This window comes from Maylandia zebra, linkage group LG2, assembly GCF_041146795.1.
Source record: "Maylandia zebra isolate NMK-2024a linkage group LG2, Mzebra_GT3a, whole genome shotgun sequence".
Classification (NCBI taxonomy): domain Eukaryota; kingdom Metazoa; phylum Chordata; class Actinopteri; order Cichliformes; family Cichlidae; genus Maylandia; species Maylandia zebra.
The window spans coordinates 40,743,203-40,764,820 of NC_135168.1; the positions used below are offsets into that span (position 1 = coordinate 40,743,203).

The 21,618-nt window shown below is 39.4% G+C and overlaps 1 protein-coding gene across 25 annotated transcripts in view; it reads left to right on the top strand.

Moving 5' to 3' along the window:
* Nucleotides 1-21,618, top strand: part of LOC101465246 (protocadherin alpha-C2) — a 208,585-nt gene that overhangs the window by 72,649 nt on the left and 114,318 nt on the right. The window contains exon 1 of one of the 25 annotated variants that reach the window (XM_076873727.1): nt 67-2,557. The exons of 22 other annotated variants lie outside the window; for them this stretch is intronic. In XM_076873727.1, the coding sequence (XP_076729842.1) occupies nt 194-2,557 (2,364 nt within the window). In that variant the 5' untranslated portion in view covers nt 67-193. Of the gene's footprint in view, nt 1-66; nt 2,558-3,697; nt 6,199-6,779; nt 9,292-21,618 lie in introns of those variants that run through there. 2 more of the 25 variants (XM_076873756.1, XM_076873770.1) reach the window with 2 other exon arrangements.

A 21,618-nucleotide genomic window follows, 5' to 3' on the forward strand; every position in this document is an offset into this window, starting at 1 on the left:
TAGGGTTCCACATTTTTATTATCTCCTGGGTTCCCTACAGACAGAATAAGTTGAATGGATGCTGCGATCGTTTTACAAATTTTCCGGATTTGTTACGTCTTTTGAAATAAGCATCTCATAGGTATGTGCGTGTTGGACTCTTTTCTTATGACACTGTGACTTACACCGCGAAGAGTTGGTTAATTTTGTTTTAATGATGGGACAAAGAGGATGCGACCGAACGTGGATGAAAGGACAGAGTGTTGTGTGCTTGATCGCTATGCTTCTGTGCGGTGTGGCATCGGCTCAATTAAGATATTCCATTTCTGAGGAAGTTGAAGAAGGAACTGTGGTTGGAAATGTAGCAAAAGATTTGGGATTAGAGAAAAGCACACTAAAAGGCAGGAAATACCGGATTGTAACTAGTGCCATAGATCCTCTTTTTAATGTGGATCAAAACGACGGGATCCTGTACGCGAGGAGAAAAATCGACCGGGAAGAGGTTTGCGAGCGGAGCAGTACTTGTACAATAAATCTGAAAACGGTGCTAGAAAACCCACTGGAAGTTCATTATGTTGCTATAGAAGTGGTGGATTTAAATGACCATTCTCCCACATTCCCTGAAAAAGAGACAACACTGGAGATTTTTGAGTCTGTGCTACCAGGCGTGCGAATTCCGCTGCAACCCGCACGAGATCCAGACAGTGGCCCCTTCTCTCTTCAGCAGTATAAACTTAGCTCTAATGACCACTTTCGTTTGGAAGTTAAAGACTCAGGAGACGACGGTAAAATACCTGTACTGATTGTTCAAAAATCTTTAGACAGAGAGACTGCAGGAAGCCACACGCTCATACTAACGGCCATGGACGGGGGTAAACCTCCGAAATCGGGTACTATGAATATTCTAGTCAGTGTTTTAGATGTAAATGATAATGGCCCCATTTTCTCTAAAGATGTTTACACAGTGATGCTTCATGAAAATGCTCCGGTAGATACAACAGTCATTCAGGTAAACGCAACAGATTTAGATGATGGACCCAACGGGGATGTGGTTTATTCGTTTAGCAATGGCGTGAATCGTAAATTCTTTAAGCTTTTTGATATTAATCAGAAAACAGGTGAGATCATTGTAAAAGGGTTAATAGACTATGAGGAGAGAGACAGATACGAAATTGAAATTCAGGCATCAGACAAAGGCCTGCCTCCAATGGCTACACAAAAAAGCGTGATTATTAAGATAGTTGATGTGAATGATAACGCACCTGATATAGAGGTTACATCATTTTCCAGCTCTATCCCAGAAGATTCCAGACCTGGAACTACAGTAGCGCTTATCAGTGTAAATGATTTGGACTCTGGAGTGAATGGAAAGGTTATTTGTAGTGTAATTGATGATGTCCCTTTTGTTTTATCACCATCTTTACAGGACAAAATGTATTCATTAGTAACCAAGACAACTCTAGACAGAGAGAAACAGTCACAATATATAATAACAGTAGTTGCAAAAGACGGTGGCCAACCATCGCTATCATCTGAAAACACAATAAGTGTTACGGTGTCCGATGTGAATGACAACCGTCCAGAGTTTTCACTCAGCCCATATACTTTCTATGTTACTGAAGGGAACAGTCCAGGAGCTTCAGTGTTTTCTGTTAAAGCCTCTGATCGTGATGAGAATGACAATGCGCGCATTTCCTATCATATTATCAGAGATGGAAGTGAAGATAATAAAGTCACTTCATTTCTAAACATAAACACTGATAATGGCGAAATTTTAGCGCTGAAAAGTTTTGACTTTGAAACACTGAAAACTTTCCAGTTCCAAGTTGTTGCCTCAGATTCTGGAACTCCGTCACTATGCAACAACGTCACAGTCAACGTCTTCATTCTGGATCAGAACGACAACGCTCCAGTCATCCTGTATCCACTCAGCTCCAACGGCTCGACTAAAGGCGTGGAGGAGATTCCCCGAAACGTCAACGCAGGACACTTGGTGACTAAAGTCAGAGCCTATGACGCTGATATAGGATATAACGGTTGGTTGCTATTTTCACTGCAAGAAGTGACTGACCATAGTCTCTTTGCTTTGGACCGCTATACAGGACAGATCAGAACACTTCGCTCATTCACAGAGACAGACGAGGCTGAGCATAAACTGCTCATACTGGTCAAAGACAACGGCAACTTTTCTCTCTCAGCAACAGCTACTGTGATTGTCAAACTTGTGGAGCCCAAAGAGGCTTTTGCAGCTTCTGATGTTAAAAGTGCAGCAAAAGTTACTGATGAGGACAGTAACGTCATATTTTACCTCATGATAACTTTGGGAGCAGTTTCTGTACTTTTTCTCGTCAGCATCATCGTGCTGATTGCGATGCAGTGCTCCAAATCTACAGACTATACTTCTAAATATTTGCCAGAGACTAATTATGATGGGACACTGTGTCACAGCATCCAGTACAGATCGGGAGAGAAGCGGTACATGCTAGTTGGACCCAGAATGAGTATAGGATCTACCATAGTTCCGGGTAGCCATGCAAATACTCTAGTGCTTCCTGATAGGAGACGCACATCTGAAGAGGTAAGAAAGACTTTATTTAAACAGTTGTTTTGAGAGTAGTTCACAATTCTCAGACACTCCAAAAAATACTGACTCAACATATTTAGAGCTTTATTTCCGTTGATATAAATATGTTCAAAGTGCTGCGTTAAACTTTCTCTTTATAACAGCTGAATAGAAACAGAACATAAATTTGTCGTGTGTATTCATCACCCAAACTAGCTGTGTGTGTGTTAATGAGATCGTTGTTGTATGTGTTTGCTAACAAGTAACGAGGTGATCTGTTAAAATCATAAATTAAACTACAGTTAGTGTGCTATGGTTTAATGTTAATTTTTATCCCTTTTGCCTTTGAAACTGAAAATATTTAATCAATCAGAAACAGACAACCTTTCGACTGAACATGAAAGATTTAATTTTAAAAATTCAAGAAAACAATAATTGCTTTTCAGAACTAGAACACCTGAAACATTTCTTTGGTAGTTTTCCCACTTTAGAGGGCCTTGACAAAACTGTAGCAGATTTCAAGGAATTGCAGGGAACTGAATTGTATCACTGAAGTTACTGGGTGTTCTATATTTTCCAAATGAGGAAGCCACAGTGATGACCTTTTAGAATGATGGGCGTGCTCAGAGCAAATTATGGCGCAATTTCTGACGTTTAAAAGTCATTATCGATAATGACACCGTGTTTTAATACATATAATGCTGTCTTATTGTCGTTGGATAGTTAAATCTATAACGCGCATGTTTATTTAATTCCCATAACATTTATGTGTGCTGAAAGTGTATCAGACTTTGTCGGTGTGCGTCTGCCTGTGGTCGGTAGTGTTGCTGTCCGTAGTGCTGAAAGTTGTTTCAGTTCTACAAGCCTTTTTATTAGAAATAATACAGAAATAACTCATATAGATTTCCAAAGAAGGAACCTTACAAATCATCGATAATATATCTTATTCTTAGCAGAACGCTGTTTTGTTTCCTGCAGTTGCCAAATAGTTTTGTTGCTTGAATTTAGTTGATTTTATTTCATTTCTTAGGTTCACGGTGCTGCAATAACGTCATATATCGCATGGTGTCGGTGTAATTACAAATGTTTTCGTCTTTTTGTCGTCACCAGCTGGTCCAGCCCTGTATTTTGGCATTTCGTGCAACGAGCTTAAATAAGAAATCAGCTGCTTGTCGTTCTCGGTGGTGTGCACAGATAGGTTTAATTTATGGAGAGCAGGTTAAAAAGGAACCCTGCTGCACTTTATGTGTAAACGACACAATAATTGATCCTGAAGTCGTAATTTTATTCTGCACATAATGGAACAAAGAGGACGGCGGACGTGGATCGAGCGATGGAGATGCATAGTCTATGCGGTGGCATTGGTGATGTTTGGGAGCGAAGCCTCGGCTCAGATCAGATATTCCATCTCTGAAGAGGTTAAAGAAGGAAGTGTTGTTGGAAACATTGCGAAAGACGCGGGGATTGATAAGGTTACGCTGAAGGAAAGAAAGTACCGCATTGTTGGCAGTTCAAAGGAACCCCTTTTTCATTTGAATCAAGACGACGGTGTTCTGTATGTGAGCAGGAAAGTGGACAGGGAAGAGATTTGCGAACGAAGACTCGATTGTGTAATAAACCTTAAAACAGTGCTAGAAAATCCTCTGGAAATCCATTATGTGACCGTAGAGGTGGTGGATATAAACGACCACTCCCCCATCTTTCCAGAGAAAGAGAAACGACTTGAAATATTTGAATCAACGATACCGGGTGCAAGATTTCAGCTGCAACCTGCACGAGACCCAGACGGTAGCCAGTTCTCTGTTCACCAGTATAAACTAAGTCACAGTGATCACTTTCGTTTGGAGTTAAAAGATAGAGATGATGGTAAAATGCCATTTCTAGTTTTACAGAAGCAGTTAGATAGAGAGGCTGCGAGAGAGCACACGCTTCTCCTTACCGCTATTGATGGGGGGAGACCGCCAAAGTCTGGGACAACGCAAATACTGATTGAGGTACTTGATGTTAACGACAATGCACCTGTTTTTACACAAGATGTATACTCTGCTACGCTGAATGAAAACGCAGCCCCCGGCACGCTAGTCATTCGGGTGAATGCCACAGATTTAGATGAAGGAGCAAACGGTAAAATTGTTTACTCTTTTGGTAAGGAAGTAGAAATCAAACTGCAAAAACGGTTTTATATAGACTCGAGCACGGGGGAAATTAAAGTGACTGGTGAAATTGATTACGAAGAAAATGAACGCTATGAAATTGATATAAGAGCGTCTGATGAGGGGACAATCCCTTTATCAACAGACAAAAGTGTGATAATAAAGGTAATCGACCTGAACGATAACCCACCCGAGATTGAAGTCACGTCATTTTCTAAGTCAGTTCCCGAAGACTGTAGGATTGGAACAACAGTAGCTTTGATCAGCGTGAATGATTTAGATTCAGGTCCCAGTGGGAAAGTCTCCTGTTTCATACCTGAGGATGTTCCTTTTGCTATATCGCCATCCCTCCAAGATAATATGTACGCCGTAGTGACCAAGTCACTGCTGGACAGAGAAGAAAGGTATTTTTATGAACTTACAGTTGTTGCAAAGGATGCTGGTGTTCCATCACTCTTAAGTGAAAAGACAATAACTGTGGCGATATCAGACGTGAACGACAACAGGCCTCAGTTTTCAGTCAGTCCTTACATATTTTACATCACTGAAAATAACGATTTAGGTGCACAATTATTTTCAGTAAAGGCGTCCGATTGTGATGATAGTGATAATGCGCGTATTTCATATCACGTTTATCGGGACAACAGCGAAGGCAGTATGGCATTGTTTTTAAATATTAACTCGGAAAGTGGAGATGTTACGGCGCTGAAAAGTTTTGACTTTGAAACGCTGAAAACTTTCCAGTTCCAAATTGTTGCCTCAGATTCTGGAACTCCGTCACTAAGCAACAATGTCACAGTCAACGTCTTCATCCTGGATCAGAACGACAACGCTCCAGTCATCCTGTATCCACTCAGCTCCAATGGTTCTGCTCAAGGTGTGGAGGAGATTCCCCGAAACGTCAACGCAGGACACTTGGTGACTAAAGTCAGAGCCTATGACGCTGATATAGGATATAACGGCTGGTTGCTTTTTTCACTGCAAGAAGTAACTGACCACAGTCTCTTTGCTTTGGACCGCTATACAGGACAGATCAGAACACTTCGCTCATTCACAGAGACAGACGACGCTGAGCATAAACTGCTCATACTGGTCAAAGACAACGGCAACGTTTCTCTCTCAGCAACAGCTACTGTGATTGTCAAACTTGTGGAGCCCAAAGAGGCTTTTGCGGCTTCTGATGTTAAAAGTGCAGCAAAAGATGATGAGGACGACAATAACGTGATATTTTACCTCATGATAACTTTGGGCGCAGTTTCTGTACTTTTTCTCGTCAGCATCATCGTGCTGATTGCGATGCAGTGCTCCAAATCCACAGACTATACTTCTAAATATCTACCAGAGACTAATTATGATGGGACACTGTGTAACAGCATCCAGTACAGATCAGGAGAGAAGCGGTACATGCTAGTTGGACCCAGAATGAGTATAGGATCTACTATAGTTCCGGGTAGCCATGCAAATACACTTGTGCTTCCAGATAGGAGATGCACATCTGAAGAGGTAAGAAAGGCTTTATTTTAACAGGATTTTTTTTTTTTTTTTGAGTAGTTCACAATTCTCAGACACTCCAAATACTGACTCTACATATTTAGAGTTTGAATTCGGTTGATATAAATATGTTCAAAGTGCTGCGTTAAACTTTTTCTTTATAACAGCTGAATAGAAATAGAACACAAATGTGTAGTGTATATTCATCACACAAACTGATGAGTATGAGTATCCTATGAGTATAGGATCTACCATGCAAATACACTAATGCTACCTGATCGGAGAGGGACATCCGAAGAGGTAAGAATGTCTCTCTTAATTTGAATATCTCATGAAGTAAAATTAACATTAATATGTTTTTGGAGGAGTTTGAACGAGATGATTTTGTTCATGTTGAAATGATGTCGAGTGCACTTTTCCCGTGTTTTGCTTGACCCCTCGACACGAAGTTGAAGCTTTTAAACACTATTTTTATTATCTCCATTGTAACGTCAGCTCGCATGGTGTCACTGTTTGTGAAAATTAACGACTCCCGACTGTACGTCTTCTACGTCAGCAGTTTTGCGCTACAGTATTTCTCGACAGGGTGCACTTGCGCTTTGGGGGGCAATGGCTTTAAATCTTTGATACCCTCGGAAACATCATGTTTCGGAATCCTGGAATATTTGGTTTTCATCAGCTCCAGTGTTTCGGTGTAAATTCATATTTCAATGTTTAACCGTCCTGTTCCTATTATTTTACTTATTCTGTGAATTCGCCATGGCAAGACGGGGATGCGGAGTATTGTTGGAGCGCCTGGTCGTCTTTATTGTTTCGTTGGCTCTCACTATGAATTCTTCTTCCGCACAGCTGCGATACTCTATTCCCGAAGAGCTAACGGTGGGTTCTGTTGTTGGAAATATCGCTAAAGATTTAGGGATGGATCACAGTGCTTTGCATGCTAGAGGATTTCGCATCGTTTCTGGATCGACTGAACCCCTGTTTCAACTCAACAGCAACGGCATAGTACACGTTAACAGAAAAATAGACCGAGAAGAGGTGTGTGAACGGATAACCACCTGTATTCTCAACATAAAGACTGTGCTGGAGAATCCCTTAGAGGTCCACTACGTCGGCATTGAGGTTTTAGATGTAAATGACCACTCTCCCATCTTCACGGACAACCAGACGCATTTAGAGATATCCGAATCTGCTTTACCTGGGGCGCGATTTCAGCTACAAGGCGCCCGTGATCCAGACAGCGAGATGTTTTCTATTCAACAATATAAGCTCAGTCAAAATGACCATTTTCGTTTGGAGGTTAAGGATAGAGAAGAGGATGGCAAAATTCCTGTTTTGTTTTTACATAAAGCGCTGGACAAAGAGGCTGCGCGAAGTCACAGATTGCTTCTGACAGCAGTTGATGGAGGAAAGCCCGCTAGATCAGGGACGATGGAAATTATTGTTAATGTTCTGGATGTGAATGATAATATGCCAGTTTTTGCCAGAGACTCATACACTGCTGAACTTGATGAAAATTCACCAATTGGCACAACTATCGTACAAGTAAATGCCACAGATTTAGATGATGGTTTAAATGGGGAGGTGGTTTATTCATTTGGGAATAATGCAAATAAGAAATTACGTGACATTTTTGAAGTCGATAGTAATACAGGTGAAATTATTGTGAAAGGGCCCATAGACTATGAAGAAAAAGACCGATATCAAATTGATATTAAAGCTTCTGATAAAGGGCAAGTCCCCCTGGCAACAGAAAAAAGTGTTAAAATAACTATTGTGGACTTAAATGACAACACACCTGAAATTGAGGTGACATCCCTTTCAAGTGCAGTCCCTGAGGACTCCAAACCAGGAAGGACAGTAGCACTGATAAGTGTGAATGATAAAGATTCAGGAGTAAATGGAAAGGTGATGTGTTCTGTAAGTGAAGGTGTACCTTTCATATTAACGCCTTCATTACAAGAAAATATGTACTCTTTAGTCACCAAGTCAATGCTGGATAGAGAACAGCAACCCAAGTATGACATAAGAATTGTTGCAAAAGATGCTGGTAACCCGCCACTGTCATCTCACAGGATAATAAGTGTGATAATATCAGATGTGAATGACAACAGTCCAGAGTTTTCAACAAACCCATACATGTTTTATGTGACTGAAAACAATGCTGCTGGAGGATCTTTATTTTCTGTCAGTGCTCATGACTGTGATGAGGGTGATAACGCCCATATATCATATAATATTATGAGGAATGCTGATGAAAAATTGACATCATTTCTAAGTATAAACCCTGAAAATGGAGAAATTGTGGCACTGAAAAGTTTTGATTTTGAAACAATCAAAACTTTCCAGTTCCAAGTTGTTGCCTCAGATTCTGGAACTCCATCACTAAGCAACAACGTCACAGTCAACGTCTTCATCCTGGATCAGAACGACAACGCTCCAGTCATCCTGTACCCACTCAGCTCCAACGGCTCTGCTCAAGGTGTGGAGGAGATTCCCCGAAATGTCAACGCAGGACACTTGGTGACTAAAGTCAGAGCCTATGACGCTGATATAGGATATAACGGCTGGTTGCTCTTTTCACTGCAGGAAGTTACTGACCATAGTCTCTTTGCTTTGGACCGCTATACAGGACAGATCAGAACACTTCGCTCATTCACAGAGACAGACGACGCTGAGCATAAACTGCTCATACTGGTCAAAGACAACGGCAACGTTTCTCTCTCAGCAACAGCTACTGTGATTGTCAAACTTGTGGAGCCCAAAGAGGCTTTTGCAGCTTCTGATGTTAAAGGTGCAGCAAAAGATGATGAGGACAGTAATGTCATATTTTACCTCATGATAACTTTGGGCGCAGTTTCTGTGCTTTTTCTCGTCAGCATCATCGTGCTGATTGCAATGCAGTGCTCCAAATCCACAGACTATACTTCTAAATATCTGCCAGAGACTAATTATGATGGGACACTGTGTCACAGCATCCAGTACAGATCAGGAGAGAAGCGGTACATGCTAGTTGGACCCAGAATGAGCATAGGATCTACTATAGTTCCGGGCAGTCATGCAAATACACTTGTGCTTCCAGATAGGAGATGCACATCTGAAGAGGTAAGAAAGACAATTTTATTTCTAGGCAGTTATGCTATAATTTTAATCAGAAATAAGAAGCTGATCCTACAAAATAATCTACTCAACAGGAACCGTCAAGAAGCATAAAAAAATATTCACTGTGTGAAATAAGTAGGCTGTGTGTTGATAAAACGCCTTACATGTGGTTTTCTGGTTAGCTCTCACACAGTCCAAACTTCTAATTCATAAGCAAATTGAACTGTTGCTTCTATGCCGTGTCTATACCATAATATGGTGCTCTGCTTTTGAAGTTTAAAATTATTTATAATACTAATATCACCCAAATATCCAGTCAGACACTTATTGTGGTTTGCATGTATTTATGTCTGAGTCTGAATGAAAAACTGTGAGCTTTGCGCTGTATACGCTTGGGTTTTTTTTTTCATCTTTAATTGCATCTATATATCCTTCCTGTCTATGAGGTTTCTTACATGGGCTTAAAGCAACTGAATGACTGGCTATGAGATTTCTTGTGGTTTGTGCTTGCTGATGCTGTTGAGGTGATTCAATGGGCCATGAATGGCTGGAGCTAAGACAGAGAAGAGCAGAGAGTGCCTGAGGCGGGTGTGCAGTGCATCACAATGTGCAGCAAGTCAGGTGGGGTTGTTTCAGCAGGGATGTGAATTCATTCCAGGAGTGAAAAACAAGCAATATAATTTTACTATTTTTTTATTTGATTGGTTTGTTGTGCTTTGGAATTGAGAAATACTGATGTAGAAGACTGTATATTTAGCACACTGCACACAAGCTTCAGAGTGCATGATCCCCTTTGACTTACTGAAAATAGGTCACATTCTATGACATGTGCGAAGGTCTGCAAGCTAGAGTCTGAGAGGTGATTCTCTATCGAATATTGTGTGTTGCCCATAGCAACACACTGGGAGATCCACCTCTCAGACTCTACTGGTTTCCACAGACTAGCATGCACTCAACGGTCTTAGCAACAGCAGTGGAAGAGGATGAACGAGGGAGGGATGGAGAAAGCAGTAGAGTAGGGGGAGGGGATGTGGCTTTTGTACAGCTCATCTATAGAAACCTCACAATATTTGATAAGAATTGGTTTATGTCTATATAAACTCGTGGATTATAATATCACATTCAGCACTGTAAATTAGAAAGAACATGCTGCAGATAGTAAAGGAATAGCAAAGGCAGGAATATTCTAGCTTTTAATTAGATATTTTATAGTATGGAGGATAATCTATTCACCCAAAAAACTGGGTCAACGTTAGATTCCCTACACAGGAAACTGACAGAAAAAAAGCACATTTTAAATTATAAACATATATGTCTGTGCTGAAAACTGGTGCTGTATGAGAAGCTACTGAGCAGCATGTGAAATAAAGCAGCAAGCTAAAGCTTGAATACAGGAAGGTAAAGGATCGGTTCAGATTCAGAGTAAGAGAGGCTGGCCACACTTTCTCTGCAGTTCATCTGTCCAGATTTATTTAGCTCTGCTAGCAATAACTGCCCCTCTGAGCGTATGTGTGCATGAATGAATATTTTATATGCACGTGTCCATGCGTGAGTGTGAGAGAGATAGAAATCAGGCTTTGTGTGTGTGTTGCAGCACAGCAGCAATGCTAAGCTGTGCCTGGACAGCAGATGCCCAGAAAAGATGTGATTAAAAATGAGAGCATCTCATTAAAACTAATAAGTGCTTGGAAATGTCATTGCATCACAGACTGTGAGCTGATTGCAAGTCTTTTAAAGAATTATAGTGTATTTTTATTTATTTTATTCCTGCGCCATCATAGTTTGTTTTTTAATAGTTAGGAAAAAAACAGATGGTAAGAGGAGTGGATGAGCTGTAATTACTTTAATGCAAGCACATGGGATGCACCTTTGTTGTACAGTAAATAAACAATTTTTAACATGTATATTACTATTGCAAAAACAGATGAAAAAATGACTCCTGCATTTGAAACTTGCTGATCTTAATTTAGTTTGATGTAAGAAGACGTAAACTGTTTACAGTTTTCATTCTGTATGCTCTCCTCTGTGGGGGTGTGGCTGCTTGCTCCAGTGGCTTTGTCTGTTTGCTTGGCTGGCTCAGCAGATCTCTGCAACTGTGTTTGCATGCGGTATGTCTACACAAAATGTTATCTACAGTGCAGTTACCTAAGTGTGTCTGTATACATTGCTTTTATTGAATAGGTGACAGCACGTTCCTCATTAAACTGCATTCATTGCAGTTTGGGAATGTTGTAAGAAGCCAATCATGTACAACAGTAGTGTGTAGTCATTTCAGCAACTTTCCTCCTATTTACCTTTCTTTTTGTGTCTTTTCTTCTAAAGTAACACATAAAATGCTGACAGCTAAACACACTCATATCATGCTTCACTCTACTTGCCTTTGCGTTTTAACTTATTCTGCACCTAATCTTCTGCAGCTAATCCCTCTCTCAAATTTTATGAAAAATAACCTGCATTCTTTTTTTTTCACTGTCAATTTGCTGTAAGTTTTGTTTTCTGCTTTTATAGCAATGAGTGTTCCATCAGTATACTACTCCATGCAGTGCTCACTGTTCTGCCTCTGCTCTGAGGACTGCTTATCCTTCCTCTTTTTTTGCAGCTTCTCTCTCTCTCCCTCTCTCACTCTCTCCCCTTTCATACTGATTTTGCTCTCAGTAGTTCCCTTCCCCCTTCCCACTCTTGGCCTCCTTTTCCCACTTCCTTGTTTCTGTTCTTCCTCTTCTCCTTCATATGGTGCACTTCTTTATTTCCCGGGTGATATTTGACTTGCTTTCTGCAATCTTTCTCTGGTTATGCCACATGCTCTTAAGCTGTGTGCTGCTGTGCCTCATGCCTGTAGGGTCATAGCAGTGGATGCTGAATGTGCTGTTGTATGTCAGTAGGGCACATTCTCCCTTATTGCTCCAGCTTTGTATGAAGACGCCGCCACTCACATTGAGGTCAGCAGCAGTGATGGTAATCTAATTTTGGACACATAGTGCAGTACAGCAAAAACAGCTACCATCATCATGTTCACACTTTACACATGCACACTTGTCCCCATAGATGCACATGCAATATCACATCACTGATATCACCTACTGTGTCTAATCCTCTTTATTCAAAGGCACTTTCACAGATAAACTGACTGGTGTGTGTGTGTGTGTGTGTGTGTCTGTGTGTGTGTGTGTGTGTGTGTGGGTGGGTGGGGGGGGGGGTAGAAACTTAGTGAGTTTCCTTCCAAGTAAGCTTTCATGTTCTTTATTAACTTCCGACTTTTCTCAGATGCTGCTGTTGTGGAAAGTCCTACAGCACACAATTCTTTCTTAATAACAGCCTTTATTACAGAACGGCAAGGTGTGAGTCTTCACCAAGTGCCGTTACACTACTTGAGTGTTATACCCCAAAATGGAAAGGGGGGACAAAACATGATCACAAATGTTTGTTTGTTCAGGAAAGAAGAAGGCATGCACAATTTTAACTTTGCTAAAACTGAATTGTGAAGTTGAGTAATGATAAATGTATTTTATGTTTAGCAAAAACTTAGGTAACTGGAACTGTATTTAAAAATAATCAGGTTAACTTATGACAACTTCAGCCTTTTAAACTGATCAAATGCATCTAATATTTTTTGTTTAATTAGACTTTTCTTGAACTAGTGCACAAAACTCTGCAACAATACCTAAAATACAATACAAAAAATAACTTCCATGCTTGTTTATATTTTATGATGAGCATACTAAGTAGATTCACATTGTTATTGAACTTTTTTTTTCTTTCACTGGACATTGATTTTTATTTTTAAGGTGCAATCACTTACTGTTGATTGGGGATTTGCTTTTCACTGCAGAAAAACTGATGTGGCTCAGTGGAAGAATTCAAGGAACACATTGACTTTGACAGTCTGGTTTTTATTAGTGTTGAACTGAAGCACGTGATTTGTAGATGTTTCCAAACAAGTTGTCTGAGCTGCTATTTACTACGTATCTCTGCTATGAGTGCTTGTGTTCATATCTGTACTTCCTCTTAGTAAACATTTAGGCAATATGGTGCTGGTTAATCAGGAGCTTAATGTCAATATCAACAAGCATTGCAGCAATGCATCTTTTAGTGTTCTTAGTAAATAATCTGTTTGTTGACCTCTGTGTGCTGCACTTTGAACAGAGTTTCAGAGAAGGGCTGAACGAAGATGTGTTTTGTGTCAAGATGTTTTTATGTCAAGTTAAACTCAACTATTTAACTTTACCTTTGAGTCTTGTATATTCAATTTTAAAATTTCCACTTCGTATGTTTAATGCATGACACTCACTGCAGTTTCAACCACATGAACCACTCGCACAGTACAGAAAATGCCCTTATTTGATTAAGCTCATTTAATAAACACAATAAATCAACTAGAAACATGACAAGAAGATGACCTGGATTTTTTCAGTTGCTTCTGGACAAACAGGGCAAAAATAGAAGTCAATGGGATAAAAATGTAATTGCAGGCTGCACTCACATCTGTGGGGCAACACTGCTTGGCATAGCTCCTTTAGCTCTTGTCATTTGCACTAGGACATGACTGATTTAGAGCCATGTGTAGCTTTAATGTCAGATGGCAAAAGCGAGGCAGTACTCGTCAGTATTTGGGTCAAACTTTCTTTAGTGTTGATAAAGATACAACTAGAATTTATCGGGTGTCCAGCAAAATTTGACACAGCAAATCATAAAGAATAATAGCAAAAAGAAAAAAAAACCTACATAATTCCTGTCTTTTATTTTTACTGTTTGAAAAGGTCTGACCCTTTGCTATCTCTACCACTTGGTTATATAAGCCATCAATTTCATTATCTCTCAGTCCATTGACTCATGAGTCCCATAGATTGGTCCTTGCTACTCTTATTTTAGAATCACTCTAGTGCAGCTGAATCAGTCCACGGAGGCCTTTCTCTGGAGCTTTAGCTGGGTCAACTTCTCTAAGCATTAAAAACATTGCACCAAAAAAAGTCATTTGCATACACTATCTCCATGTGTCCCTTTAACTCCTTGATGGATGATATGAGCCTTGCTTAGTGTACTGCATTGTGATGATTTGTTCACTGTCTTTATGTCAAGCTCTCTTTGCAATGCTTTACTTTCCTAACAATAGTCATATTAATAGTATCATAATGCTTAACAGTACTTAAGTCTAGACATATATGTCTGTGTGTTGTAATGCAGAGTGATTGGTAGCTTTGTTAAGTGCATTGAGCCATGTGCAGTGTTTACAAGTTGTTGTTTTTCCTCTTTTTTTCTGAATCAACAGAGATAAGAACAGATGCTGGTCTGTGCTGCTCTTGTTTGGCATCAGTGCTCATACAGCCAGAACATCTGCTGCTGTGCTTAGGTCATCATGCCATGCCCGGAGGATTGAACTGACTGATGGGTCAGGGCAAGGATACACGCAAGACAGCCAGCCATTAAGCAGAACACTAGTAAAGACACATATGGCTTAAAAACCACTTTTAATTTATCCTGTACCAAAACCTAAAAACAGCACAATGAAGTGTCCTGAGATCTAGATTTAGGAAATAGGAATTTAGTGAATTGTGAGAGAAAGCATGAATGAGTGAGGGAAATTCAGAGTCTGCTGTTTAGATGCTGGGTGTAGCCTTGCTAAGAGGATTGCCTTCTTATCCTTGCACTGCTCACTGCGGGGTAAATGGGGTAAATGAGGTATACGGTCACAAATGACATATACTTGTCTAATTAATACCGTATTTGTTGCCACACATGGATGGAATCAAATGTTGGCCGTTAGAGGGATTGAGTCTGTAGCTGCAGGGTTCCTCTTCCCCGTGTGGCTATTCGGCCTGTCTAGTTCCCCTACTAAACATCTTGAGTGAAGTCAATGCCTTGTTTATTCTTATCTTTCTGAATGTTCCAGCCCAGCTTTCAATGTGCTAATGTTTTATTCAATGTAACCAAATCACAAGACTTTTTGTTCCTGCAGTGTATATCTGGCAAAGCTCTGTGTTGCATGTCACACCCCTCTTTCACTCTAAATGTTCTCAATCTAATTTCTTTTAAAAGAAAAGCTCTACAAGGTTTAATACAACACAAACCACACATTATCCCGTTAAAATAGGTCTTATTAGTCATATTATTAAAACTTTTCCCAAAGAAAACCAATGGGACAAAGTCAAACTAGATTGTTTATTATTTCTCTTAAAGGTTGAGACTTGAAGTTTCACATGATATGGAGGAATAGTATGTGCATGTATGCCGCAAACAAAAATACTATATATACTGTAGCATATACCGCACAGCCTGGGTGGGTACAGGTATATCATACATTAATCCATGGTATCTGAAAGGATGCACAGTGTGTGTGTGTTTGTGTTTATGTATGATCACATGACACTTGACGCAGACACATGAGAAAGCCCATTTTAACAGTGATTAAAGCTACAGTGTAAAAAAGTCTCCTTGTATTCTCTGTGTTTTTAAAATGGACATTCAGCTCCTCCAGGTCATTTTTCTTAGTGTGTGATGCAGTGAGTTTTTCTGTTCAGGACGTGAGTCATCTCATCCCACATGTAGCTTTTCATTTTGCGAAGTTGGTCTGCTGGGTTTATTTCAGGATGAACCATCTGTCATAAAAAATGAATCAGGAATGTGGGCATTTAGGGTTGGTGCTAGTATTATTTTAACATGATATTAGAAAGATGATAGGCTATGACATTCCCTGTAGTCACACAGGCACACAGACAAACATACACACACACACACAGAGCTGTGTTTTTGTGTTTACATGTCTGTTCATTCCTAGACCTTTCTCTGTTTCCCACAATCAAATCTAGTAGTGTATGAATAAAACAATGACACAAGGGTGTGGAAGATGATGATGCTGTGGCTCATACCACACGCTCTCCTCCCACTGACTGCTCCCCCCCCCCTTTCCCCAACCTTTGTTCTCTTGATTACTACCCCACTTTTCTCAGCCTCATGTGCTTTCCTTCTCATCTTCATCTCTCCCTCATTTCCTTGCCATTTCTTGCTCGATTCTTCAATCAGTGTATTTGTCTTCATATTTCTTCATTTCATTTCTTAAACAAAGAATCTCTTCTCCTCCTCCTCCTACGCATCCTGATTTCTTTTTGCTGATACTCTTTCTTATGCCCTCTCCTGTCGCTTTGTGCAACTGCAGGCTCACAGAAAATGGCTGACACATTTTGTAAGCTTGTTTACTCTTTCTTTTGTTATCCCCCAGTTCTCTGTTTTTTTGCTCAGCCTGGTGTTCGTTTTGGTTTGACTTGGTTGCTAACTGCTATTACAAAGCTTAGTTGAAGCTATACAATCCTTCCTTGCCGCTGAAAACATAGGTGGCCTCTTTTCTCAACTCTACCTCCTCTTTCTCAATAAACTGGAGCTATGAGCTGAGTTTGTTAGAAAACCTTTTTCTCTCTCTTCCCTATGGCTGTAGTAGGGACACGTGAAGCATAGCCAAGTCTAGTGTTGTTTTTCAAAGCCAGAGGTCCTAGAGGAAAAATAATAATAATTTTGTCTGCATATGAATCCAAAGTAACATTTTTTCAGCTTGTTGCTGTTGACTTGAGTTAAATACTTCTTATACAGGAGGATGAAGGATGGGATTACATGAACAATGTTCTTAGAATTTGCATATTGCTATTCAATTTTGTTAGATTTAAGGTAAGGATGGGTATTTTGGTTAATGTTAGGGAATATTTTGGTCATCGCATTATTTCTTCGGTTTGTTCGCGGTCTGCATAAATAATCATTATGCTGTTCACAATTACTATTTTTCCTGTTTTCAGGAAACAATACATTTAACAATAATGTGTTTCATTTATTATTTTGTGGGTCATAAACCTACAGCTATCCCTTATTTGGGGGAAATGGCTATCAGAATTTATTAATTACATTTGTTTCATGCTTTTTCATGCTTTTTGCTATTTACATTTTATCAAAATGATTGGTATAAGTGTTGTGTTCAGTCAGACATTACCTTTCTCATTATTTTGTTTTTAGTCACAAAGGCATGTCACTCATTCAGAGACTATGAGCCTAAGGGCCTTTAAAACATTAATCTCACAAACTGAGCAACAGCAGCTGTACAAGGGCTAGTGCAATAAATTTCTTATTTATATTATATTATAATTGCAGTACCACATAATTGAGACGTACCATTAGTTTCAAAAAGAGTGTTACTGTGTACCTCTGCTTCAATGCTGATAGTGTGTCAAATTACGTTAAGGCTTGATTTTATAGTAGATAGTGAGATCAGGTAGAAAGGGATTTAGCAAACAGATGAACTCAGTCTTTTATGCAGACCAAAACTCACAGTAGATACTGGGCCAGATAATCTATGCATCGCATTACAGATAATGAAGTGAGAATCTGCTTAATGGGAATGAGGGGAGCAAAGTTGTGCAGAGACAAAAAAAAAAAAAAACCGTGATACCAACATAACAAAATGTGTTTATTTTGCTTGTTAACAGACTGCTATAAATGAGGTGCTCATGATAAGGCTGGAGTGTAATTTCTCCCTAAGCCCTTTACTGCCCGATTTTTGTCACTTTGCTTTGTCCTAGAGCAGAGAACTAAAGTAATGAATTATAGTGATAATGCTTCTAATAGAATAATGATAGAAATAGACAGAAATTGTGAAATGGCATAAAAATACTCAGTACTTTGTAAGCAGTATATTAGAAACAATTCAGTGTAAACCTGCAACACATGACCTTTGTGAAAGCATCATGTTAGATCTCCTTGCATTATATAAAAAGCTGTACTTTTGGCAGTTTGTCATGCCAAATGTTTAAAAGTGCCAAAATATTGCTGCTGTTGCTTTAGGTGTTTTCAAAAGAGAATTCCTATCCAAGCATTTTTTCATCTGCTATAACTGTCACTATCCCCATTTGTGTTGGATTAGGGCTTCTGTAAAGTATGTAAAGTAATAATTCTACTATGTTGGTCCTCCAATATGATTAGGTGGAATCATCTTAACGATGCCATGAAGAGCAGCTTTGAAAGACAGCAGCGCATAAAATAACCTAGGATTTCACTCAGCTTTAAACTTCAGGCTAATGGCTAGACAGCATTATTATTATTATTATTATTATTATTATTATTATTATTATTATTATTATTGCTATTATTATTATTAGTAGTAGTAGTAGTAGTAGTATTATTCATGCATCCATTCTCTTCCGCTTATCCTTGTCAGGGCTGTGGCTGGAGCCCATCCCAACTACCATGGGGGGAGAGGCAGGGTACACACTGGACAGGTCACCAATCTTTCGCAGGGCTAACACATAGAGATAGACAACCATTCCCACTCACATTCACACCTTTCGGCAATTTAGAATTACCAGTTATGTAATTCTAGCTGTCAGTAGCTGACATCCCCATCTAACCCAACCTCACTAACTGCATGTCTTTGGACGATGGGAGGAAGCCGGAGTAGCCAGAGAGAACCCGCACAAACACAGGAAGAACATGCAAACTTCAGACAGAAAGGCCCTGGCAGGTGGTGGAATAAAACTCAGACCTTCTTGCTGTGAGGCAACAGTGCTAATCACCATGCCACCATGCTGCCACCATGTTGTTTTCTTTAATCTGTTATGTATTTGCTTTGTCCTTGACTTTAAACTTTGCATGCTTATACCCACTTAAAAAGATCTGTCCCATTGAATTATTTTTTAAAGCTGCATATATTGTATGCTAAACATATGGTATGAGAGGACTGTGAATTCAACTTTACAGTCTGTAAGAAGCTGTAGTTTGTGTTGCTGTTGGATTGTGCTGAACAATACAGAGGCATGTTGTTGATATTTAATCTGACAAAAAGGGCCTGACATATTAAAAAAACAATAGCCACATATATAAAAAAACACAGTTTCAAAAAGGCAACTGAATTGAGTAACACTAAAGCAGAATGCCATAACAATAATGAAGGTGGCATTTATGTCAGCAGTCATGTATCAGTGAGTCTTAGACAGAAAACATGTGAGGAAACATTAAACTAGCAAGTGGCAATAGGTTTTTTCTTCCCTCACTGTTTAACACTCCTCAGCCAAAAACACACATGCATGCAAACTAACATGAACACTCAAACAATATGTGACACTTAGAGCAGATCATTTATATCCCTATCATCACATCTTAAGAAGGAACATTATTTTTGCTGCTGCACAAGTAGATGTTTAAGTTTTGATGTTAATGAGAGTGGAAATTGGTGTTTGTTATTCTCGGTAAACGGAAGTATGCTTAAACGATTTGTAGGCAAGTTATTATTTTTATAAATAGTTATCTTCATTTCTGTGGAAAGTGGAGCAACCTCACAGAACCATCTCAGTCATTTCTCAGTGTCAGATTCTCTGCAGGCCAGCGCTCTCCTCTATAATTCATTCTTTTTTTATGCTCTTCCACCGAAGCTCTGCCCTTCGAATGCGCCTCTGAATGATGCATGTTTCATGCTGCATGGCTATTAAGAACGTAAAAATAGATATTACACAAAGCTGAAATGGTGTGCAGGTGTAATGTGTGTGTAAAATATATATGACACATTTAAGTATGGATAAATTATGCCTTGCAGCTCTTTGTGTGTAAATTGTGTACAGTAGAAATGTCCGATGCTTGCCATATATTCTGCATAATCTTTACTTGTTTTGATTTGTAAATGATAGAAGAATTTCTCTGTTTTCTTCTCCCTTTTCTTTGTTTTGATATGTATCAGGCTGGATGAGATTGTGCAGGTATTGTTAGACTCAGTAGCTGACATCGGCATCTTCTTTCCCATCTGGGACAGTTGACATTTTAATTTCCGCAGGCAGAGGAAATGTGTAGTAGACACACAGCCTGTTAGTGTATCTTTAGCACTGATACAATTTTGGAAGTGTGTGACGGTGCTAATCTAATTTAAGGCTTTATATCTTTGCCTGCCTCTGATATCAGTCTATGTCTGTCTGTGGATATGGAAACTGCAATGGAGAACAAAGAGAGTGATTTTTTAAAAGGCTCCCCCTTGTGGCAACAAGTGGATATTACCAGCCTGTCTAAATATCAATGCATTCAATTATTTAACGTGTTACCACTCTGCATGTGGTAGTATATTGAATGCTATTTTTTACTGAGTTTCTCATGCAGTATTGATCTGCAGATAGCAGGTCTGTCCCCAATTTCCAGCCATACCAAAAGCAGTACACTGACCTATTCCCCAGTGAACTGTTTGATTGACAAATCTAGGTTATCCATGCATATAAAGCTAGATTTATTCTTAATCCCACTGAGAATTGTTTGAGTCAAGCTATTTCAGTGTGTGAGTGAGGGAGAAAAAAAGAAAAGAGGAGGAGATGACAGAGACAGACTGTACCAGATGCTTTCTGTGCTCTATGTTACATTCCATGGTTGAATTTAATGTATCACTGTGGACAGTGTGAAACAAAATATGATTTTTAATCAAACACAATCCTTTTTTTTTAGTTTATATGGTTGTGTTTAAATGCCTTGTCCTTGGCTTATGTACTGACTGCTCATAAAGAAGGGTGTGGTGGAGGTAGAGGGGGAGGCAGGGTGGGGCATAGACAGGGGCTGCATCTGCGTCACCATGGGTACCAGAAGGGAGATAGTAAATCAATTCTGGGTGCTTTCTATAACACTGCCTTTGTTGCTAGGCACAATACTGAGCCAATCACTGTCCATTTCAGCCACAGTGACCAATCAGATTTCTGTGCTACCTTTGCTGTTACCAAAGCCTGTTGAAGCTCCTGTTTATTGACAGCTTTGATTGATGCTCTGTTTTTGCAAAGTAATCCATGGCTGTTTTTCTGCTTGCACAACCAGTTGCTGAATTACACATTTTAAAATTTGAGTCACAATGCTGAACTATATGTGAATGGAATTCATGCTGTCTCTCATACCTTTTATATTTCTCACTCTCACACCTCTCTCACACAAACCACACAAACCACACAGAGCCTGATCAGCCCTTCATGTATTTGAACTCCAGACTGCAATGTTGCCATTCATGCTGTGCAGATGCTTGTTACTAATTAGATACAGTATCACAGATTCAATAACACATCGTCTTTGATCAGCCCTGCTCTGCACATTAGTGATCATTTCCTAACTGATCAAACTTATGGAGGTTCTTACACTAAATGAAAACATTGCTAGTGTAAATAAATTGTTGAATACATTAAAACATAAAATGAAGAGTGAAGTTTTTTTTTACATTTTAAAGCAAAATACACTATATGGAAAATGTTTTCTAAATACTAAATAGTATATGGGATCCTTAATCCTTAGGGATTAATAAAGTATGATGATTATGATTATGATTATGTTTAATATTTACTTAGTTGA